At 36.7% G+C, this 25,296-nt stretch overlaps 1 protein-coding gene across 2 annotated transcripts; it reads right to left on the bottom strand.

Annotated features, from left to right (window-relative positions):
• Window positions 1-8,602: 8,602 nt before the first annotated feature.
• LOC112028466 (uncharacterized) lies at window positions 8,603-24,478 on the bottom strand. Of its 2 annotated transcripts, XM_024061160.2 has the most exons (20): window positions 24,349-24,478; window positions 23,750-23,829; window positions 21,775-21,879; window positions 21,345-21,401; window positions 21,185-21,255; window positions 20,647-20,746; window positions 19,750-19,820; window positions 19,547-19,647; window positions 19,349-19,452; window positions 19,208-19,261; window positions 18,959-19,014; window positions 18,707-18,745; window positions 18,462-18,606; window positions 13,814-13,995; window positions 13,670-13,737; window positions 13,345-13,417; window positions 13,213-13,274; window positions 12,089-13,016; window positions 11,024-11,314; window positions 8,603-9,215 (listed from the first exon to the last, which is right to left on the bottom strand). In XM_024061160.2, the coding sequence occupies exons 2-20, from the start codon at window positions 23,822-23,824 to the stop codon at window positions 8,939-8,941; spliced, it is 2,859 nt and encodes a 952-aa protein (XP_023916928.1). In that variant the 5' UTR covers window positions 23,825-23,829; window positions 24,349-24,478; the 3' UTR covers window positions 8,603-8,938. The 2 variants fall into 2 exon arrangements, with proteins under 2 accessions (XP_023916928.1, XP_065637258.1); XM_065781186.1 differs by lacking the exons at window positions 19,750-19,820; window positions 20,647-20,746; window positions 21,185-21,255; ... (2 more) ...; window positions 23,750-23,829; window positions 24,349-24,478 and having other exon boundaries at window positions 19,533-19,642.
• Between the last annotated feature and the right edge of the window lie 818 nt (window positions 24,479-25,296).

Here is a 25,296-nt window from a genome sequence, read left to right as displayed (position 1 = left end):
TAGTGAATGGGATAACAGTTATAATGAGTTTCCAAGACAATCAAACAGAAACGAATCAAGTTTGCATAAGAAAGTTTGTCCTCGCCACAATCCGAGGAGCTCTGTTCTAGTATATATTGGATGATAATGGTTACAGGAGTTGTTGAGATTGCTACAGTGCTTTCTCTTCTCCTTCCACCCCCCCCCTTGATCTCTGGGGTCTCTACCCTTTTTTATACTACATATCTTCCTTCATCTCTACCCTACACGTGGATAGTTGATGATTTATGCTGATACTTGTCCCATTAGCCCTCTCTAGAAGTCTTTTGGGGTGGTTGTAAGGCTGCAATAATACTGTGCAGAGGTCACTTCTTCATTAATGCGGCCAAGGAGTTAGCTGGGGTGCATTCAATGCGGGACAACAACTTTTCCCAAGATATTTTGGGATTCTTCTCTGTCTTTTGTTCCTGCAATGCTTATTCATATTTCCAGAACTTCAAGGATCGCACCTCTAGAGGGTAGGCATCCTTTACGGACCTTGGCCTTGGCTAGTTGAGGACAAATTCATCCTCGGCACAAACTCCTAGGCCATTATGTTCAATATTGTCTTCTTTATCTACTAGCATGTGTTTCCTTGGTTATACTTACCCATCCTCGGACGGCCCCTTATCCTCGGCTTGGGTCTTGAGCCCAAAATCTAATTGTATGATTTGGGCCCATGACCCCACACCACACAATACAATGCTTGTTGTATTATTGTATATACTATGGTTAAGAGTCTTGTAATTCAACTGTTCCAGCATTTTCGAGATATTCAAAGTTCAAATTCATTTTCATTTTCTGTTATAACTATTGAATTATGGAAAAAAAAAAAAACTTTTTTTATGATCCACATCAAGCCTTATTTTTAGGCACCCACAATTTTTGGTCATTTATTTATATAGTATTTAACAAAAAGATATAATTTTTTTTGTAATTTTTATATTGTTGTGTGACCAAAAAAAAAAAAAAAAAAAAAAGTCTTCTAAGTAGTATACACATATCCTTGCTACTGAAGTAATTTGGTATGGTCCTTCCCAATTAGGTCCCAGCTTTCCAAAGGATGGGTTCTTGGCAGTGCCCACAACTTTCCTCAGCACTAAGTCCCCTGGTGCTAGTGGTCTCAACTTCACATTGACATCATATCCTTACTTGAGCTTCTGGTGGTAATAGGCCAACTGGGTCATTGCCTTTTCTCTTCATTCATCGATCAGATTTAGGCTCTTACCTTGTAGTTCATCATTAGTGCTTGGAGTGAAGGAGCTTATCCTCAGCGTTGGGAAGTTTACCTCTAGGGGGATGATAGCCTCGGCACCATAAGTCATGGCAAAAGGTGTTTCCCCTGTTAACCGTCGTGATGTAGTCCGATAAGTTCATAGGACGTGTGGTAGCTCTTCTACCCATCTTCCCTTGGCATCATCCAGTCTCTTCTTAAGCCCATTAACTATAACCTTGTTGACAGCCTTGGCCTGCCCATTTCCCTGAGGATAAGCTGGAGTTGAGTACCTGTTTGTGATCCCCAGTTCACAACAGTATCTTCTAAAGGCTTTGCTGTCAAATTGGAGTCCATTATCTAAAATGAGGGTGTGAGGGACCCCGAATCGTGTAACAATGTTCCTCTAGATGAATTTCTGAGCATCCACATCTCTGATGTTGGCCAATGGCTCAACTTCGACCCATTTGGTAAAATAATTTGTGCCAACCAATAGATATCTCTTATTTCCTGCTGCCTTGGGGAAATGGCCTACAATGTTCAGGCCCTATTGGGCAAATGGCCATGGACTGGACAAAGGGTTGAGGACCCCTCCTGACTGATGAATATTTGGGGCAAACCTTTGGCACTAGTCAGATTTCTTAACATATTCAGAGCTTCCTTTTGCATCCCCAGCCACCAATATCCCTGGGTAATGGCTCGGTGCGACAGAGATCTTCCTCTTGTGTGACTCTTACAGATCCCTTCGTGCAATTCTTCAAACAATAGTTCTGACGCTTCAAGGTAAATACACAATAAATATGGCCCAGAATGGGAGCGCTTATACAATTTGTGGTCCTCGGACAACTAGAACCAAGGAGCTTTTCTTCATATTTTCTCAGCCTTTGACTTTTCCTCCGGTAAAATATCATCTTTGAGGAATCTCACCATAGGGTCCATCCAACTAGGACCTACTCTAACCTGATGGACACGGGCCATGCCTTCTGCGACCTCATTTGTCCTATCCAGGTGTTCGACAAGAATAACCCGAGGCAGACCCCTTGTGGAGGAAGTAGCAAGCGTGGCCAATGAATCTGCATGGGTGTTTCCACTCCTGGAGATGTGTGACAAGCTGAAAAGATTGAAGCCTGACTGCAAGCGTTTGACCTAGCTTAAGTACTCTTGCATCCTCGCATCTCTGGCTTTCAACTTTCCCTTTACCTGGCCCACTACCAATCTCGAGTCCGAGAACATCTCAACTACTTTTCCTCCCATTTTCTGCACCATGGCCATTCCCTGTAACAATGCCTCATACTTGGCTTCGTTATTCGTGGCCAAGAACCGAAGCCTCAAGGATTTTTCTATGATAGTTTTCTTAGGAGATACTAGGACTAGCCCCACTCCGGACCCTCTTTGATTTGTCGCGCCATCAACGTACACCTTCCAACATGGGGGTCCTAGTGTAAAGATTACCCCAACGAATTTTCCATCCATGTTTCGCTTCTCTGCCACTGTTTCTACAAGTGGTTCAGCAAATTCGGCTACCAAGTCAGCCAGGGCATGACCCTTTATGGAGGTCCGCGGCATGTATTTGATGTCAAAAGCTCCAAGAATTGTGTTCCATATGGCAATCCTTCCAGTGTAATCAACAGTTCGAAGTACAGACTTCAAGGGTAGTTAGGTTAGTACAACCACTGTGTGGGCCTGAAAATAATGGGGAAGCTTTCTCGTGGCATGGACTACAGCTAATATGGCTTTCTCTAAGGGTAAGTATCAGACCTTAGCTTTGTGTAGTGATTTGCTCATGTAATAGACTAGCTTTTGAAGGTCATTGTCATCTTGTATTAGCACCAGGCTCACAGCATGAGAGGCCACAGCAATATATGCATATAGGACCTCATCGGCCTTAAGACTAGATATGATGGGTAGTCGGGATAGGTACTCCTTGAGTTGTTGGAAGGCCACAATACAGTCCTCGGACCACTCTAATCCTTTCCACTTGTTGATCAAGAGATAGAACGGTCTGCACCTATCCGCCGACCTAGAAATGAATCAGTTCAAGGCTGCGATCATCCCAGTAAGCTTTTGGACCTCCTTGGCATTTTGCGGTGGTTTTAAATCATTAATAGTTTTGATCTGATCAGGGTTAACCTCAATTCCCCCATGAGTAACCCTGTAGCCTAAAAACTTGCCTAATCCCATGCCAAATGAGCATTTAGAAGCATTTAGGCGTAGCTTGTGCTTCCTCAAGACATCAAAGGTGCTGCCGAGCTCTCCTAAATGCTCAGATACCACCTTGCTCTTCACCACCATATCATCAACATAGATTTTGACGCTCTTGCCCATGTTTTAATGGACCACACATGCCTCCCAACTACCCCACTTACCCCACCCATTCCCACCACACGTTTCAGTCTCCCCTCTTTGGCCGGCTCACTTCATTTTTTTTCTTTCTTTTTTCATTTTCTCTCAACACAACACAAACATTTCTCTCATACTCCCTCATCCTTTCCCATGGTACCCCCTCCAAATCAACATCTTCACCATCATTTTTCCGGCAATGTCACCGAAAAATCCTTAGGAATCTCTAAGTATCTTCATCCCTTTATTTGAGGTAAAAGTTTCTAATCTTTTTGGTGTGTTTTACACTTTTGCTTGGGGTTATTTTTATCTAAGTTTAAATAATGATACCCATATGATTTATGAGTATTGGAAATGATATTTATGTGTTTATATGTATGGGTTTTGTACTGGTGGAATTATTTAATGAGTAGGTTTATGGTTTGTACCAATAGTGGTGATCTAAGTGGTAAAGATTTGGAGGTTTTGGCTTTTTAATGTGAAATAAATGGTGAATATAATTTTTATTGATTATTTGAAACTAGTCAAAGATTTAAATTGTTTGTTTTCGAGGATATTATGATTTTGGTGTCATGGGTCTCTTGTTGATGTGGTGTAAATATTGTGGGAAGTACTTATAAAATGTTGAGGTTTTGATGTTAGAGACAATACATTGAATGATTCATGAGTATAATGGGAGTCTATGCCTTGTAAATTAATTGGTTGAGAAACTTTGGAAGTAGAAAATATTATTTGTGAGGCTAAATACTAGGTTCGCTTGATATTGCTTAGGTTCTAGCTAATCTCCTTTGAAGCTTGGAGAATTAGGCTTTTGCGGGTTGCAAGGTAAGTAGCTTTTTAATGGGATTTTTGAAAAATAATCATGTTACATAAATGTTTTTTGGGTTAGACACACTTTTGGAAACTACCTATGGTTATATATATATATATATATATATATATGAAAATGCATCATATTTGGTATTGCATTTGAGGAAATGCATGAATTGTTAATATGGAAAAATGAGCATCTTTTATTTAATCTTTGATAAGGAAAACATGGATTTTATGGTATGTTAGAAAATTTAAAGATGCTTATCTTATCTTATTAATTGGGAAATCAATAGAAAATCTTTTTGACAAGAATGAAGTTGAATACCTTACAAACTTTGTGTGAGTTAGATTATTTAAGGTTTTTCTTAAACTACCTGGATATAAACTGTGTGTTTCAAAGTAATGTAACTTGTGAGTTTATGTGGTTTTTACACCATGCCATGTGTGATTTTTCGGTGATCACCCGATTTGGTTTCAGTAGTTTTTGTGACAATGGAATCAAATCCAGGTCAGTGCTCTTTCACTTTGGATGACGCATTCTTCCCTATTGCCTATGGAGGGAAGAGGTTCCTTGATTGTGTGTGGGTGAGGCTGCTGCCCATGGGGCCAAAAGACCACATGCAAGAAAGGTCCTATTTGACGCACTCTCTATGCTACCATGGGGGGAGAGAAAAACCTTGAGGGTATAGGTGAGGCTACTGTCCATGGGGCAAAGAGTTTGCATACCAAAGAGGACAATATCATGTCAGTTGTGAATGGGTGGATCCGTTGACCGGTCTATGTGATAGTGTGGTATATTTGTAATAATTTACCTTATGTTAGATATTATAGCTTTGGAAATTATATTGTTGATGCTCACAGATTATAGTATATAATTTCAAGGTATTTACTTTGAGAAACTTTGTGTTTCATTATTTAATCATTCTTGTCATATTATTATTATTGAAGATGAAACTTGCATTTCCCCCACCCCTATTAATTATGCTACTTACTGGGCCTTAGCTCATCCCAATTTTTCATAGTCTTACAGATTAATTAGCTATATCATGGGAATGGAGCTTTCCCTATCGGTAGTGATTGGAGTTTAATGCTGAATTGGGTGACTTACATTACTAATGGTTGGTCACTTGATCTAGTTGTTTTTAAGGGAGCTTGCAGTAGTTAATTTTATTAGAAGTTAGGCTCTTGAGACTTGTTAGCCCAAGAGTTTTGTTGGGATATTTTAGAGAACTTTGGAACTTTCAGTTTAAATCATTAGAGTTTTGTAATATATTCATGTATTATGTGGAGGCACATGATTTTTAGTTATTGTTTGTAAATGTGTTATAGAGCTCTGACTTGTAATGTGGAGATTTTAGTATGGTTTTATATTCTTATCTTGTGGAAAAGAAGGGAAAAGAAAGATCTCCTATAGTTTGATTTGCCAAAAAGGAAAAATCTACAAGTACCCTTGGGATGTATTTCTCATGCCTTGGACCCTTTTGGGTTCGGGGTGTGACACCTTTTTAATTGGAACCAGGCAGATAAAGTTTTTGATAGTGGGAATTGATTACTTCACAAAGTAGGTGGAAGCTGAACCCTTAGCAAAAATTACACAACAGAATATCAAAAACTACGTCTAGAAGAGCATTTTACACAGGTTTGGTGTGCACCCATCTTCCAAGCCTGTTCGTTAGAAGAAGAGGGTCTTTGCTTCTTAGTGAAACAATGCTATTAAGGAAGATGTCTAGAAGTTAACCACAACGAAATTTATTCAGGAAGTCTATTACTCAGATTGGTTAGCTAACATGGTGATGGTCAAAAAGGCAAATGGTGGAAGATGTGTGTAGACTTCACTAATTTGAACAAAGCTTGCCCCAAGGATAGTTATCCTTTGCCACGCATTGATTAGTTGGTGGATCAACAGTAGGTCATCAGTTGCTAAGCTTCATGGACGCCTTCTCAGGGTATAATCAAATAAAGATGGACTAAGCAAATCAAGAGAAGACATCCTTCATTACCAGTCAAGATTTATTTTGTTATAAGGTGATGCCCTTCGGTTTGAAGAATGCAGGGGTAACTTATCAGAGGTTAGTCAATCACATGTTCTGTCCATAGATAGGACGAAATATAGAGGTGTATGTGGACGATATGCTAGTGATGAGTTTGGACGAGGAGAAACATCTGGACGACCTATAGGAGACATTTAACATACTTAGACGATACAATATAAAGCTGAATCCTGTAAGGTTGAATTTAATCAACCATCTTGTTGACTTTATTCCGTGTCAATTTGCTTGTAATTTAAGCACTTAGTAACCCTGTATTTAGGTCGGATTATTGTAAGGGTAGTGTGTGAGAAGATGTGAAGAAAAACTCAAGTATGTGCAAGAAGGCAGAGATTCGCGGCTAGGACTTGTGGCTGACTCGCGACTGGCAAGCCGCCAACTGCAGGCACGTGAGATGCACACATGGGAGCTGAAGGGTCACGCCAACTGTCGCACTACAGGACAAAAGTCCCAGGCTTACTAGGCTGTTATCTTGTGGCTTGAACTTGTTACTCAGACTAGTCGCGAGGCCAAGCCGCCAATCAGCCCTGTTTGAGAAAAACTGACTCTTCGCATTCCTTTCTCACCCCACTATATATAGACCCTTATACCCACAAAATGCAAAGAGCTTCCAGAGAGAATTTTTGAGAGAAACCCCAGAGAAAAACAAGATTGATTAATGCACAATCTTTACGTTAAAGTCTCTACAAATTCCTCTACTCTCCTCCTCTCCATTGTTATACCCTTGAGAGGTCATTGACCAAATCATTTTCTCACCACACCCACGTCTGTGAGAAGGTTTATTTGGTGTTAAGGGAAGCAGTTTGGAAGGAACTAATATACATTAGTTAATGCTATAGTCTAGTAGCGAAATCCGGTAAGCTAGAAAAGAAAAAGGTTCGGCACAACCTCGTTGGAGCAGGAAGCTTAGAGGGCTTAGGTACCTAGGTAGATTAGGCTTAGAGGGTCTATTGCTGTTCATGTATTCCAACTACATTTTCTAGTGGATTATTGACCACTTGGAGGGCGGCAAAAAGGTTTTACGCTGAAGACTTCGGTTTCCTCTTCGATAACACATCGTGTGTTGTCCATGTGTTTGCATCTTCCTTCCCTTTATCTTTGCCTTATATTTACTGCTGTGGATGTGTTTATATTTGGCTTAGATTAGTTATCAATTCTGTGTTTGGTTTTTGTTCATGTTCCGCACTTTAATTGTTTGATTATAAGCTTGAATTGATATTTTGTAATTTTGGGTCTAAACGTTCAAGGGTGTTTTATACACATTTTAAACTTTCAAATCCAAGTAAGTGTGCATTCGGGGTTACGTTAGGGAAGTTTCTAAGATTCATGGTTTCACAGAAAGGAATTGAAGCGAATCTAGATAAGATCCAAGCCATACTGAACATGGAACTACCAAAGAATGTCAAGGAAGTCCAGTCCCTCACTAGACGAGTTGCAGCTCTAAATAGGTTTGTTTCAAAAGCTACAGATAAATGTTTACCCTTTTTCAAAGTTCTCAGGAAAGCATTCAAATGGACAGACGAGTGCCAAAAAGCCTTCTAAGATCTTAAAGTTTATCTTACCACTGTTGCCTTGCTAAGTCCATCCATACCAGGTGAGAAGTTATATTTATACTTAGCAGTGTTCCCACATGCAGTAAGTTCAACATTAATTAGGGAAGAAAGGAAGATACAAAAGCTTGTTTATTATACAAGCCAAGCACTAAGGGGAGCAGAAGGACAAAATCTAATACTGGAAAAATTGGCTTTTGCATTAATAACAGCTTCCAAGAAGCAAAGGCATTACTTCCAGGCTCATGTCATTAATGTCATGACAAATCATCTGCTCAAGAAGGCAATGAACAAGTTGGAAGCCGCAAGACGACTAATCCAATGGGCCGTTGACTTCTAATTGACCAAAATTTGTTAAATTAATATTAAAAATGTTGTGTTCAGCAACTAGATGAGCTTCATTATTGTGGATGGTGCTTTGTTAAAGCAATTTTTCATTTGACTTTCCACCTCACCACTCTTTACATATTTTGGATTATAAATAGAATCCTTTTAATAGAATATTACTATTTTCACTAAGTGTTTAACATATCGCTATCATACTTCAATAACATAAACATGACATCAAACAAAAAAATTAACAATGATATTACAAAAAAATTAATACCAACTCCAATGCATTGAAGAAACAAAAACTATGATTAAACAAACAATCCACTTATTAGTTACACCATATAATAACTAATTTTTAATTTATATGACATTTACTCTATAGTCAAAATTCCCCATCCCCCTTAATTTTGTATTACATCGTTAATTTAAAATAAACCTCATCATATTATCACAACACTACTTCATGTTATTACTTAGCAGCTTACAGAATTATCTACACATCCCGCGGGCCCATTGCTAGTACATCAAATAGTTGTCTCAACTAAGATTCAAGGTGCTATATAGTATATACAACAATCAAATAGAATTATTTACAGGCCTCTGGATAGTTGTGGAAACCTGACTTAAATCCCAACCCTAGTCAAGGCGAACTCATATAAAGACTGTAAAAGACTTCTAGACTTTCCCTCTTCAGGCAACTTTAAAAGGCAAGCAACTTTTGAGAACCCATAATGGTGCACAAACATAAAATCTTCCTTCACTTCTTGTCTCGCCTCTGCATCAAGAAGGTTTGGTCTCGTTAGTGCCCACTGCATGGCCCATATGGCCAAAGGGCGCATGTAACACATAGATCTGTATTGGTCCTTGCTGTTCCAAGCTTCTGGCGTTTGAAAAGAATAACTGTGCACAAAATGGTAACTTGTTAATAATCTAAAAGAAGGAATTTAGGTATCACCTAAATGAATTAACCAACAGTTAACTAAAAAATTCTTCCAGGAATAACCTGGGCAAAAAGTTTCTTGAATGACATCATGAATATCCAGTTTTGTGTTGTGTACGTGCAAGTTAGATTTGAGCTTATTTATGTGAGTGAAATAAGTTATTTAAAAGTACATTTACATGAGAAAGTTCAAAAAGATGTAAGCTTTGACATGACACTCAAACAAGAAACAAAGAAAGCGATGGTAAGACATTAAAAAGACACACATTTAAACAAGAAAAAGAAGCTGATTAACAAAACAACACAAGATGTACGTGGAAAACCCTAGAGAATGGATAAAAAACCACAATTTGAGCAAGAACACCACATTCTTGCTCGGCTTAGCTTGTATTACGTATGTGAAAGATATTAGTTTACAATGAAGTTGCCTTTCTTTCCTACCAACTCTCTACTTTCATCTCAAAATATCTAGTTGGGTTCTTGCCTTAATAGCACAGCTACATGTTCATTTTATATTCTAAGGAACATGGCTGAATATAAGGACAAGTGTCAAGTCATCATATTCTCTCTTTTGGATCTTTTCACAGCTGTGATATTATTTGTTAACTAAGGGATAAGAACTGCACTAACGTGGCACTAGGACCCATAGGTAGATAGCTTTGCCACTGCTTGGGAGACAAATCTTGGACATTAAGAGAGACAATAGGAGTATTGTGATTGGTACACGTGTTCCTAAGGTGACTCATTGTGCATTCGACCAATAAGGGATATCCTCATAGCTTCTGACCTTAAAAAGTCACTAATTCCCTTTTTTGTGAGTGCTTGAATACCATGTCAGGTGTAAATCTTACTTCCTTCTCAAGGCAATCACGCCTTTAGCACAGACCAAGACAAGATCTCTTAGCCAACACTTTCTCTCCCTTTGCTCAGAGCCACCCCACGTGTAGAGTCCAGATTTAGCCACTTACGCATTCTCCCATGTCTTAGTGGTGTTATGTACATGTTGTATTTCAGAATCAAGAAAAGATCTAATGGTTTGAGCAAGTGCCCTACATCTTAATAAAATATATATATATATATATGGTACTAATAAACAAAGATGTGAAGTGCAAGCAACCATTTAGGTTTTCTTTTCTTCTTTCCTTTCATTTTTTGCCTTCTATACTTTGCCTATTTCTTGCTACATAAGATGTCATGACCTCAAGGTGACAGCACAGGGCACGATTTATGTAAAAAAGTTCATATGGGCTTTAGTTTTGAATAGTGGGATTAAAATTATTATTGCGAATGGTTCAAAAGGAAACTCTAAGCCAAAAGAAATATTATCAAGAAAATAAGCTAATAGCATGCAACATTCACATCCATTCTTTTTTGATGAAAATATCCTCACGCTTTTGGCTCTTGTCAATAAAGATATAGTTATATAAAGTTGCATAAGTGATATGATTTTATCAGGCCACAAAGTCAAAGAAAATATCAATTTGATTAAGGCAAACTATTGAATCTACTAACAGTTAATGACATAGATTTGCAAGAAAATTTGTACAAGATTGACAATTATATATATATTGCAAGGAGGGGAAGGAGTAATAGGAATATAGGATTAACCAAGCATCCTTATCAAAAACAAGGAAAATGAAATGAGCAAAGTTCACTTCTGTTCGATGCGACAAACAGTCATAATAGCTTTTGGTTATTAATCTTGAGCTGCTTGAGTTAATAAAACAAACTAATTCTAGAAGAAAAGGCAAACGAAGAGCTAACTAACCCAAGTCCTTCTTTAGACCAAGCAGCTTCGTAGACTCCAACTGCAGTCTGAAATGCCATATCAATCATATCTTCATGAATCATTGTTGCAGCAACAGCATATGTGACTCCAGGCCATATTTCTCTTGATTGCATGGATGACATGTCAACATTTCCATCAGGTAACATCCCATTGACAGCTCCCCACCTTCCATTCTTCAACTTTGAGACATTGTAGTTAAAGACCTTTTCTAGTGCACTTTTGGCCTTATCTTCGTCAACAATTGGTAAAAGACCGCATGCTCTAGCATACCTACAGAGTTAATACGCAGAAACTTCTAATCCACCACCATTGTTACTGAAAGAAATAGAATAACCATGCATGACACGGTACAGAAAAAATAATAATAACAATATAAATTAAATAAATTAAAAAAAGACCATTTTAAGGTCAAGAGTATGGACACTTTAATTCTCCCACATTTTCTTAAAAAATACAAAAAATATTTTTTACACAATACAGCAATAAATCCATAGTCCCAAAATTTTTGTGTTGGCTGCTACTAGAGGATACCCCAACTTGTGTCTGTAAGGGTTCTATTCATAATAAAGTGACTGAATTTTATGCTAGCTGTCAGCCTACAACCCCCCCCCCCCCCCCCCCCCCCCCCATTCCTTTTCTGGGCTTAGGACTGGCAATGAACAAAATATATGACACAAAGTACTGACATAGGTGTAGTTATGCACCTGTATATGTATTTCTATACAAAATATAACATAGGCTCTAGATAAATCCAGAAATTGTCCCACGTGGAGACTAGTGTAAGCATAATTTATACTAGAAACCATTTGGTACACATGCTAATTGCTAAAGATATTTCCCTGGCCTTGGATAAGAAAAATCAGAGGATTTTATCCAGATTTTAAAAGCAAAAATTGGATAAGCAAGCACACGCACAAGCACACACACACGCACACACGCACGCACACGCATATGCAAGCATAAATTGAAAGAACCATTCTTAATGTTCTTAAAGAATATGATATTAAAAAAAAAATCTAGAAAATTGCTTCAGTCACAACATACCATTGTCCAGCTAATTGGTCAGCCTGAATGGATGAACTTGAACTTCTGCCACTGCTGTCATAATTGAAGTAAGAACCATTCCATAATTTATCATACACAGCTTTTGCCTTCTGAAACTTAAACCAAAAGTAATCCTCAGATGCCTTATCACCTACTTCACGTGCCATGGCAGATGCAGCCTGCAAGGCGGCCACCCACAACCCTCCACTGTATGCACTCACACCAGTGACAGACCATGTATCATAAGTTTGATCAGGGAAGCCTTCATTCTCAATCATCCCATCTCCATTCTTGTCAAATTGTTCCATATAAGCCATTGCAACATAAACAGAGGGCCAAACAGCTTGTGCAAAATTCTTATCACCTGTGGCAACCACATCCCTATAAACTTGGAGGACAAATTTTGGATTCAAGTCTTTCCACCTGTCAGTGTTATTAAGGCTATAAGCATTTACTTCAAACCATGGGTCATTCATTCCAATATCATGAGGAACAGCTCCAAGCACCTTTCTACCGACCCACTCTCCATCACGTAGAAGTTTCATCTTACTGGGATCATGCATCATTACTGCTGCTGCAAAGTCTCTTTGGATGCTAAGTTCAAGTTTTGGAAAAAGCATGACTAATGCAAAAGATGAGTAGAAATGGGTATCGCAAGTGTTCCACATGTGATATTCAATCCCTTCAAAATAAAGGAATTGCCCAATGTTTTCTTCTCCTTTCTGAAGAAGATTTGGCCCAAATGCAGAGTTTGATGAAGTTGTGGTGTGGATTTGATCAAGTACTGAAGTCATCCTTTCAAGAATATCACCAGCGGTATCATTTTGATGGGGTACATCGATTATGTCTTTCAAACCTGGCCTGGAACTATCAAGGGAGAACTTCCTTTGTACAATGCTTCCTAAACTATAAACAGGCGGTGATCCATCTGCAAAAATAAAAACTAACTCGTGGTTACTTACTTGAGTCAACAATCACAAAAACGTTTTTGATACAACACCACCCAAGTCATAGTCCCAAAACTTTGGTGTTGGCTAAGCTTTATTAGAATAGAGAGGAAACCTCATGTAAACAGGATGTGCACACAATGCTGTCCTAAAACATAAAGACAAGCTCCACAATACCTGTCCAAATTGTCCCCCCTGAATTAAGATAATAGAGCTCATTGAAGAGAGTAATAGGGTACCTGTAGAAAACCATCAGAGTAAGTTAGAATCTGACTATACATGCACAAGAAATAACATGTCAAAACTCACCATTCAGGAAGCCTCTTGTCTTCAAGAATAGGTCTTTGCCATGCATCTATCTGGGACTCCCAATGGCCATTCTCTATATTCAGAAAGAATAAAACAAAAATAAGGGCATTGAAGTAACAATTTCTTCACAATAAAAACAATTTATTTTGTGTATTAGCACTCCCTAGCAATCAAAAATCTTATGAATGTACGGGCATTATGGCCAACTTTATTACATATGAGTTGAACTATAGTTTATATTCTTGCTTTCAAACATGGAGTAAAACTCTAAAATCCTAGGGTTGAAACAAATCATCAATGTACAACACACACACTGGAACATTACCAAGAATAGCATAATGTGCAATCTTTGCAGCAGCATCCCCATGGGTACCATAGAATTTAGTGTAACGCCTGTTGATAAAAATTTTCAACAAATAGATAACTTTTTGAAATGTGATATTTCTCAAACAAAATTTTGGCTAGCCACCTGTAATAAGTTTTTCCACTCGAAAAGTTTACTTCAGGGCAGTCCCATGCCAATGAAAATGTTACAGAACGTACTGCATTTGATGGAATTGTTAGAGAGGCAGCAATGGCTGCCCCAATAGATGATCCTGGTTCTGAAGGCACTGACATTTCTGTGGAACTAAGGCGCTCAAAGGATCCATACTGTTAGAAAAGAAATACACATATCAAGTTATGTGAGAAATGAAGATAAAGCTTTTTCGTTGTATGCATAACAGAAGAGAAATAAAGAAAGGTCAGATTCCTTTGAGGAAATTTGATGCCCGATGGCTAGGTCGAAAAATAGAGATAAGGGAAAAGAAAGAAAAAAAAAATGACAAATTGTACCAGTCACTACCTAAAATCTGTTAGAGGTTAAACTTGCTTTTAATTAATCTTTCATAAATAAGTGAGTTTCAAAAGTTAATGTAGTGGGAGCTTTATTGAAGTTATGTGTGAGATTTATAAATGTAAGAGTTAGAAAAATAAATGTAGTGGGAGTTAAAGGTTGGATGGTGTACTATATACACCCATTCATCTGTCAAGTTCTAAGCAAGAGTTGGAGAGAAATACAAAGCTTTAAAAGAGTTCTAATTCTTCCCTCTCCACTCTCTCTCCCTTTATTTAATTTGTGAGTGTCAATCTCTTCTATGCACTAAGTAGCTTGTGACTGTTTGTGAGAGTAAGTGAGAAAAGGCCCATTAGAATTTTGTGTTATTTCCAACAAAGTGGTATCAGAGCCTATCAGTTCGTGGTGGGAATGGTTATTGCTAATGAGATGGTGTTGTTCCAATTTCCTCGACTTACCAAATAAAACATTGGAAATTGGAGTATCCGAATGAAGGTGTTGCTCGGATCCCAAGATGCATGGGAGATTGTGGAGAAAGGTTATGTGGAGTCACAAGTGGAAGAATCTTTGACCCCAAACCAAAAGGAAGCCTTGCAAAAGGCTCAAAAGGAAGATCAACAAGCGTGTTGGCAATTGTAAATCAATTGAAGAGATATGGTGAGAACTTGGATGATGTGCGTGTGGTAGAAAAATCCTACGGTCATTAACTTCTAAGTTTGACTATATCGTTGTGGCGATTGAGGAATCAAAAGAATTGGAGTCAATGACCATTGACCAGCTCATGGGATCATTACAAGCCCATGAAGAAAGGCTTAATAAGAAGAAGCAAGAGCCTTTGGAGCAAGTCCTATAAGCAAAGCTCACCTTGAATGAGAAAGGTTGGCGTGAAAGTAGCCAAAGAGGCCGAGGATGTGGACATGGTAGAGGGAGAGGATTTGGAGGAAGGAATGGTCAAAACTCTCCCAATTATGAAGAGAGGGGTCAAAGTTCACAATCCACAAGAGATCTTGGAAGAGGAAGTTTCTCAAGACCATATAGAAGAAGGTATGATAAGTCCAATATCAAATGTTATAATTGTCAAAAGTATGGGCATTATGCTTCTGAATGTAAAAATGCCGCTAACACTATTGAGGAAAAAGCTAACTATGTTGAAGATAAGAATGAAGAAGTGGAGCCAACTTTGTTGTTGGCATACAAAGAAGAAAATGGTGCATGGTATCTTGACTCTGGTGCTAGCAACCATATGTGTGAGAATAAAAGGATGTTTATGGAGATTGATGAATCGGTGGTTGGGAATGTTACCTTTGATGACTCATCCAAAGTTTTAGTGAAGGGGATAGGTGAAATTATTATTCGTTTAAAGAATAGAGATCATCAATTTATTTCTGATGTATATTATGTGCCAAGCATGAAAACTAATATTTTGAGTTTGGAACAACTCCTTGAGAAAGACTATGATATTCAGTTGAAAGATTGTAATTGCTTAATAAGGGATCATTGAAATAATGTGATAGCTAATGTGCCTATGACAAGAAATTGAATGTCCTTGTTAAATATTCAAACTGATGTTATTAGATGTCTAAAGGCTTGTTTTAAAGATTCTTCTTGGCTTTGGCATCTAAGATTTGGGTACTTAAACTTTGAAGGACTACAATTGTTGACAAAGATGAAGATGGTGAGGGGATTGCCTTCCATTGAGCATCCTAACCAGCTTAGTGAAGGATGTCTTCTTGGCAAGCAATCAAGGAAGAGCTTTCCAAAAGAAGCTAGTACAAAAGCAACCAAGCCATTGCAATTTGTTCATATAGATGTTAAATTCCAATTCAGTTGTCACCCTTGTAGAATGTGGAGTGAATTTGTCAAAGCATGACAATGAAGAAAGGGTTAATCCAACATTCTTCAAGAGTTTGGTTGGTAGTCTGAGGTATCTAACATGCACAAGACCAAACATTCTTTTTGGCATTGGACTAGTTAGTCGTTACAAGGAAGCACTGACGATGACTCATTTGAAGATTGCCAAGAGAATTCTTCGCTATTTAAAAGGTACATTGGATTATGGACTGTTGTATTCACCCTCTAAAGGTTTTAAACTTGTTGGCTACAGTGATAATGATTGGGCAGAGACACGGATGATAGAAAGAGTACTACTGGTTTTGTATTCTATATGGGTGATACTGCATTTACATGGATGTCCAAAAAGCAGCAAATCGTGACACTTTCCACTTGTGAAGCTAAGTATGTTACTGCTACCTCCGGTGTTTGTCATGCAATTTGGCTTAGAAGTTTATTGAAAGAGTTGCAAATGTTTCAAGAAGAAACTACAAAGATATTTGTGAACAATAAGTCAGCACTAGCTCCTGCAAAGAATCCAATCTTTTATGACTGAAGCAAGCACATCAACACAAGGTATCATTTTATTTGAGAATGTATTGCAAGAAAGGAAGTTCATCTTGAGTTCGTGAAGTCACATGATCAGGTTGCAGATATACGCACTAAACCATTCAAGTATGACACATTCAACAAGCTGCAAGCCCTACTTGGAGTAATCAAGAAAACAAGTTTAAGGGGGGATGTTAGAAGTTAAACTTGTTTTTAATTAATCTTTCATAAATAAGTGTGAGTTTCATAAGTTAATGTAGTGGGAGGTTTATTGAAATTATGTGTGAGATTTATGAATGTAAGAGCTAGAAAAATAAATGTAGTAGGAGTTAAAGGTTGGATGGTGTATTATATAAACCCATTCATCCATCAAGTTCTAAGCAAGAGTTGAAGAGAAATACAAAGCTTTAAAGAGTTCTAACTCTTCCCTCTCCACTCTCTCTCCCTTTATTTAATTTGTGAGTGTGAGTCTCTTCTATACACTAAGTAGTGTGTGAGTGTTTGTGAGAGTAAGTGAGGAAAGGCCTATCAGTATTTTGTTTAATTCCAACAGAATCTGCCTAACTTCAGCACCTATGTTGCTTGCAATCACCACCAAACTAAGAGAAACATCTCAAATGAAAAAAAAAATTTCAATGCTTCAAGCCATTCTTGGAGCCTCATTTTAATAGGCATCAAGGAGCACATCAAGCCTCAGTTACATTCCATAAAATCATGAACAACATTAAATTCAAAATTCAATAGTAAAACTCTAGAAAAATATGAAATTCAAAATTCAAAAAATTAAATCTGAGATTTCAAACAAAATTTAAATAAAAAAATTTTGGTTGTGATCCCAGCATCAAAATATAAACATCACCATGTAGCTGAACACCCTCCCCCCCAAAAACAACAACAACAAAAAAAACAAAAAACAAACCCTTAAGACTGAAAATGTCCCTTTGACAGTGGGATGGGAGAGGCAAAACTACCAAAGGTGAAAACACAAAGAAAATTCTATTTAAAATAATTGTTAAATGATTATTTCACCTATACCCAACTTAAGATATTGAGATCAATGTTATTTATCAAATCTCACTTAGACAGTAACAGTTTCATATTCTAAGGCATAATGCCAAATCTTATAGTTTCTGATCTACGAACCCAATTGTCACATTTGAGCGAAATTGTAATTTATCCAAACCAAGTGCAACAAGTCTAGTCCAACCCAATTAAGGACACGTGTGGATATGACCAGACAAAAGCCAAGATAGTTAAATAGTTACAAAGCAGTTGTTCAGTAGTTGGTTAAAAGGACAATCTTGAGCTTTTTTCTTGAAACTTGCTGTGTAAGATTCCTAGTATAAATACGAGGAGCCATGTAATCGGTCTTATATTGAACACTGATACAAATTCCTCTATTTTCTCTCTAGGCTCTCTACCTAATCCCCTTTCTTCTTTGGAGGCTGGCTACCTCAAAGAAAGTCAAATCCCACTTGATTCCCACACTTTCCACAACCAAGATCATCAAGATATGTTATTCTTCTTCAAGCTCATAATAATCTTAGATAAAAAGGTGAAAAGAAGATGATTGGTTCAGGTAAAGAAAAAAAAGATAAGAAAGCCAATCTGTCACCAAGAAAAAGCCAGGCAATATTAATTAATCAGGATACAATCTGCTGAAACCAAAATCCTTCTTGAGTTGTGAATACACGGTAGGATTAAAACTTAAATGGCTGGCACAAATGTGCAAATGTAGGAAACTGATGAGATGTCTTTTATTTTATTTTGGTAAGGAAGGGAAACTTTCTAAAGAAGAGTCCTATAGTCTTGTCTCTAGCCAGTAAAACCTATGGACAACTGACTACACCCACCAGAACCTTTCTAATGAAATGTGAATGTAAAATATGGGAAGTCTACCAACCTCCTTGATTTCCTGCCACATGTCTTTTGCAGTGATACCCTGAGAGTTACCAGATATCACAAAGTAAGGGCACTCAGAGACATGAACACCTTCGGTCTCCTCTGCTGCAATTGCAAAAGTCACAGGTGGCCTTTCATTTGCAGTCCTGTAGTGGCATGTGAGGGGTATTGCATGGAGAGTATCAGAACATATACCATATAATGATTGAACTGATCAAACAAAGGGAAGAATTGAAAAGAGCATACTTGTGATGTAGAAGTACACCATGCACACCATCCTTCATCCTAGCAGAATAAATAATCTTATGGTTTAGCATAAACAATAGGCATGCTAAAAAATAGATAAGCAATCTTCACACACACGTATGCTGGCACAAGTATGTAATCCTTCACAAACAAACACACGCACACATATGTATCTAATTATAATTTTGAAAATCAATAAAAGAAAAGGTAAGATATATAAAGAAGAAGTCAAGCAAATGACAAATTTCTTACGTTATTTTTGAATTGAAGTGCTGACCAGAAAATTCAGAAAGCCCCCCAACAGAATTCTAAAATGGCATTGACAAGAAGATTTTGCATTAGATTTAATGAATTCCGGCACATCAAATTCTTTTCAGGAATCTACATAAAATATACTTGGTAACTCCAAGAAGGAAAAAGCTTTAAAGAAATACAACTAACATAAGTATGGAACCAAGGACATAAATTTGAAAGTGATGAACACATGAAAAGGAGACATACTGCCCATGTGAAAAGCAAGTTAACATCTGCAGCAGTCTTTCCAGAATTGTACAGCTGAAGAAAATTAAAACCACAACTCAATAGTGAGGCTACCTATATATCTGATATAGACAACCATGTATCTAATAGATCCTTTCCTACCGTGAAAGTAAAAACTGTTACAGGGAAGCTGCTCTCCTTGTAATTATGGGGGATAACAGGCGAAATTTGACGACAAACCATTTTAAGTTCCGGATCAGGTTCTCCTGGATTTAAAAAGAAACGGGTGACCTATGCATGAGACAAATTATCCATGATAAAGATCACTGTAGACTGAGAAGTATACCACTTAACAATTACCCTCATATACAGTCCAAGACCTTGGGAATAAAGCATGATATGTAGAGTTGCCTCCATTCAGATTCCAGTCCCAAGATCCAATCCCTGAAACTGCAGTTTCTCTGTGGAAGACATAGTATTCAGTAAGTTCAAACACAAATGAAATGAAGCTCTCAAGAATTTCTGAAGCATTCAAATTAACAGTGCAGCTAATAGTTGCTTACTTAAGCACCTCTGGGCTCCCTGGGCACAACACTGTTGAATATTTTTCACCACTTGAGCGCTTAACAAAAACCTGCACAAGTGTTTGTATTCCAAATTTTGCAGAAACTTGATAATAACCAATGAAAAGATACTAATGATAACAGATGTTCCGTTCTTCATTTTATTTCCATCCAATGAAAGATCAACTATAATATCAACTATAAAAAATAGAAACAAAAATTTATCTAAGTAACATTAAGTGCTTCAATGAACTTTTCATCAAAGACTTATCCCTATATTTTCTGATCAACCATTGAAAGTCTTTGACCATTTCCCACCATCTAGGGTCACGTATCCTGTAAATTGTATAAAAATCTCATAGCCATGGATGACATCATCCTTCATATTTTCCTTGTAAAATGTGTAAACTCAAACCAAATCAGCCACGTGCATTTTATTTAATGATGATATCAGAACTAAATACCAAACCAAAGATCCATAAAAAAAGATATGTGTTCAAAGTCTCCTTTAATTTCTTTGTTTCGACAACAATCAAGCCTTGGTTCCAAAATTTTGGTATCACCTATGGTCCTATGGACCGTGACTCTACTTTGAACAAAGTAAAACTTTGAACCTATTTCTTAAAAGTTCAAAATCAGATTAAAACAGTTAAATCTGTCCTCAAAAGCATTATGATAATAGCTGTTTCAGGATAAATGGACCAGATAGGGCCAGGGAATGCCTCAACATATCACCCCTTTAGTTAAATTGGGAAGACAGATACAGCATTGCATTTTGACAGCTACACAAGGTCTCTAACACTAGAAAAAACATAGCCCTAGATAAAGGAATATTTATAATATCTCCTTCAACATATCAATGAAAAAATACTTCAACGATATATTCTTTGAACTTACCGAAAATTGATTTGCTAAAACTGGTTTCTCTTCACATATTCTAGGGAATAGTTGCCAGCGCTGAAACTCACCTCTGTAACTCCTTCCTATGCTTCCTGATCTGAACATTATATTTTTAGAAGAGATGACTAAGTTCTAAAACTCACTAAAAGAAGCAATATACAATAATTGGGTAATATCCGAAAGTTTTCAGCTGGTTATAATCAGTAAAGATAATGCCAAACAATGTGAGGAAATATTCTCAGCTTCACATTTTTTTCACATAAACTTCTTTTTAATTGGTCGATTACAAATGCACCTGGTGGCTCTTAAACCCATAACCTCACCCTCCAACTTACTTTTACAAGGGAAGAAGATGCGTTTGAGCTAGAGCTCATTGGCATTTTCTTCACATAAAGTTATATAATGTTCAATAATAAATATCTTCTACTAGAAACACAAATGTCTACTATATGTATTAAAGAATGTATGTATGGCTTTTATGTTACATTATATAGTGATAAACATCTATCATGAGTGATTAAGATTGAACACATACCCTATACCACCTAAGGGAATGCCATGACAAGATGTTACAAGGCGTCTAACAAATGGATTGATAGTAACCCCCTGCAAAGAGAACAAGAAGATGCTCATGGATCCCTTACCATAACCAATGCACCAATACAAGCTGGATAGGTAAAAAGAAAGAAAGTTACATTTCCTTTAGCAGCCTCTTCTCGGACATGGCGCCACAGCCGAAATCCTATTGGAGCCTACCAAATATAACAAACAATATAGTTGGCACCCATGAAACCATAATAAAGGGGCTAAGGTCCTAATGTTCGTGAATTTGTCATGTGATTCTGATGCATCAGCAAGACCATGGTAAGGATGCAGAAACATAAGCAAGTTAAAAATATCTGTGAAGGAAAGCATAAGCACATGCATACACAACAGATATGTGTGCATGTGTATTGTATGTATGTATGTACAGATCTGCATGTATGTGTTTGTGTGTGTATATGTCCTTAGGCCTTTCAAAAAAGCAATTAACACATCTATGTGCTTGATTACATAAAATAAGGGAAGCGAAGGATTTTAAGGGTCCAAAGAGAAAAGGTATTAAAACTAAATCTGTAAGCATACCATCTGAACTATCTCTTTCAAATTTAGAGAGAACTCAGAAAGAGCACTTCCCTCACTGTTTAACTTTCGCTGCCAGGTCAGTAAGGCAGGTATACCAGGGTCAACCTTAGACAAACAAAAGAAAAAAAAATATTAGACAAGCAATTAAGGGTTTGAAACATCAAGCTCAAAACAATTGCCAGTTAGAGTCATATCACAAAATATTGAAAAAGAATACTTGACTACTTTCTGTAATCTTAAAAGTAGTTATGTCATCCATAGTTTTTATAACTGGACCAGCCGGTTCGACTGCATTCACCAGAAACCAGAGGTCAAGCAGGTTTTTTCAACCAGTTTAGGGGAGTGTGTTTTGGAAAAAATTTATAAAATGCACCCGTGGGAACTCGAATGTGTCTTTATGTCACTATTATATTAATTCTATGAAATTGAATTAATAATTTTTATTTTGTCATGGTTTGACCTCGGTTGAACCCTAATCCGACCTCAAAAACCTTGAATCTCTCCCTTTTCCAGTTCTTTAAATGCTCCGGGTTTCAAAACTGTGGTGTCATCTGTTGCATCAATGATTATGCTAAAAATATTTCAGAGATCAACTTAGAAAATGATAACTTGATGGCAAAGCTCACCTATCATGCCAATTACATCCATAAACGCATTACCTGTTGCTACAATGTCTTTACATACGTCTCTAGAACATAACCCATAGCAGTTAGATTTTGCAGCTGATTTAATTTGAACAGACCTATGATCCCCCAGAAGGATTTGCAGCTTGGAGACTATAATTCTTATAAAAAAACCTTTTCAAGGTGACTTATGAAAGATTTCTAAATAAATAAAACCTCCATAGTATGGTTTAAACACCTTTAAAGAGAACCTTTGCAACTCTTACAGAGACAACAAACATCTTTGATGTCTAAAATGCTGAAATTTTCTGGATAAAATTGCATATGACAAACCAGAACCCTATGAAGCTGACTAAGGATAGAGATGGTAATCTGCACAGAAAAATCCAAGTAAAATACACTTTTGTAGTTTTATCTACTACTGCTATTTATAATGGGCCATCCCTTCATTCAATGGAGTAGATGCCCAAGCACTTGATTTAGCCATGACTTGCTACTCACATATTTAAAAGCCTAAATTTCAGGGTTGATGTAGTTATTTCCACTGATGTGAAGATGATTTATAGCATCACCCCCTCCAAAACAAGAGAGAGAGAGAGAGAGAGAGAGAGAGAGAGAGGTGAAGATGAAAGGATAGAGGAGCAGAAAAAAGTAAATACAAAGACAATGAGCTCTACCTCAACTTCAAGACCCATCGGGTGCATGTGTAATTTGCCAATCAAAAGAAAACGTAAAACATAAACATTGTATGCAAAAAAATCATTCAACAATCGGCCAAGTATGGGATAAACCATATCTCTGCCAACAAAAAAGATGGGATTAATTATCTGGCCTCTTGTAATGTTGTTAAAATTTTATGTTAAGTTAATAAAAGTATGTGCTACCACCTGTATATTTCAGTGTTGTTTACTTAACAGTATTCATGCCTAGGGGTAATTCTATGCTCATTTGTTCCGAAAACTTACAGAATTATAGATATCAGATAATAAAACTAAATAAGTAATAAATAATCAAAATGGCAGAAAAAATACCTAAGGTTTGCTGTTTTCTCTCTCTATAAATATAACTAGCATCATTACTAATATAGAATAAGCTATACTCATTAGCTTACAACCAAAGGCAGAAAGACAAGAAAGGAATTTCTACCGCAGAGTACAACACATCTAAATGTTGCAGCAGTTTAGAAAGTAGACAGAAAAGCTAATTAAAAATCTTGACAACTATAAACAGAAATCACTTCACCTTTTCAAGAACAGTATACACCATTTAAACCTTTCAAACATATAGAGAAAGTTCCATTGTAGTCCTTAGAAAGTAAAAGGGAGAAGCTGTCTCAGTATATATCCAAGTACCTTATTAGTTGAAGACTTAGAAAGTTCCCTCTCTTCTTCAACGAGACCATTTCCCAACACCTTCCCCTCAAACATCTTTCCTGTATTAAACAAAGAACAACCACATCAGGCCATTTGCATTTTATATAATTCATCACACAGTTCACATTCTTTTGAAGTCCATTTGGTTACCAAGAAGTCAGAAGACAAGGATATAAACAAAGAAATCTTACAAACATTCTAACCCCATAGGTACAAAATTCCAATTCTCTTTTCCTTTCTCCATTGTCTCATAAACCACAAATAGCATTATAAGTTTTAGTTATAAACTTAAAACTATCATTATAATACGTGTGAACTAGTTTGATTTTGTACAGCGCACTTCCCATGAACAAAAATGCATACTTTCAGACACACAAATACCCACAAACACTAACACATACATACATATATGCATGTCGAATTTTCACGTCAAATTTCAATTAGACCATGAAAAATGAAGTGGGTCAAACCAAGTGATTAATCCAACAAACTTAAGACAAGCAAAGATTTAACATCGTCCAATCCAACACATAAATCATAAGTGCAAAACAAATTGGATGAACCATACGATCTCTAACCTGAGAAGTTTAATGGTCAGACTGATGAAACTAAGAACTGGTTGTGCAGAGAAAGAAAGAGTTCGACGAATAGTTGTTAGAGTCTGAGTCAGCTGTTGAGTTTGAGTCAGATGAGTACCAACTCATTTTAAAGATGCTTTTTTCTTTTTCTTTTTTTAAAGATAAAAATTGCTATTTAACATAGGAAAATGAGAAATTTTTAAAGAAAAAACTTTTTGAACAATGATATATTTTAGAAATTTTAATGTCAAAACAAATGGAATGAGTAAGGGGGTTGGAGGTTATTCAAACAATTTTGTTATCCTCGTTGTCTGTATATAAGAGGAATTATCTTGTTTTGTTTTTTTTACTTTTATATTGGAGGAATTTTTCATCAACAATAGTGTGTATGTATTGGCTCTACACTCGTAGTCAATGGTGTAAATTGACCATTTTGAATTTAGGGACTAGACAGCAAACACAAATTAAGAGGTATCAAAATGTATTTTTGCTTATCGTCTTTTCTCCACCAAAAAAAAAAAAAAAAGTATTTTTGCCAAAAACAAAAGTAAAAGAAACCAAATCTGTTTATTCATGTGGTATTGTGGTAATCATATCCCCACATGCGCCATGATGTTTGAAGTCTTGAAGTAAAACGAATGGGTGAGGGATAAAAAAAAAAGAATTAAAAAAAAGAAAGAAAAGAAGGGTGTGATTCGTGGGGTATGATATAAAAATTATTTAGTAACATGTTATTTTTCTTATTATCTTTTACTTGACGTGTCAAAAATTTGCAAAAGTATATTTTAAGAATGTTTAAATGTTTTTTCTTTACTTAATTTTACCATGTTATAAAAATTTAATATTTATTCGTATTTTGATTCTCAACAAAAATTATATATATATATATATATATATATATATATTCATACTTAATACTTCAATCATAATTAAGAGAGAGAGAGAGAG

Source organism: Quercus suber, unplaced genomic scaffold, assembly GCF_002906115.3.
Source record: "Quercus suber isolate HL8 unplaced genomic scaffold, Cork oak 2.0 scaffold_258, whole genome shotgun sequence".
In the NCBI taxonomy this organism is placed as follows: domain Eukaryota; kingdom Viridiplantae; phylum Streptophyta; class Magnoliopsida; order Fagales; family Fagaceae; genus Quercus; species Quercus suber.
Note: the sequence above shows the minus strand (reverse complement) of the source record. Positions and strands in the feature narration are given on the sequence as shown.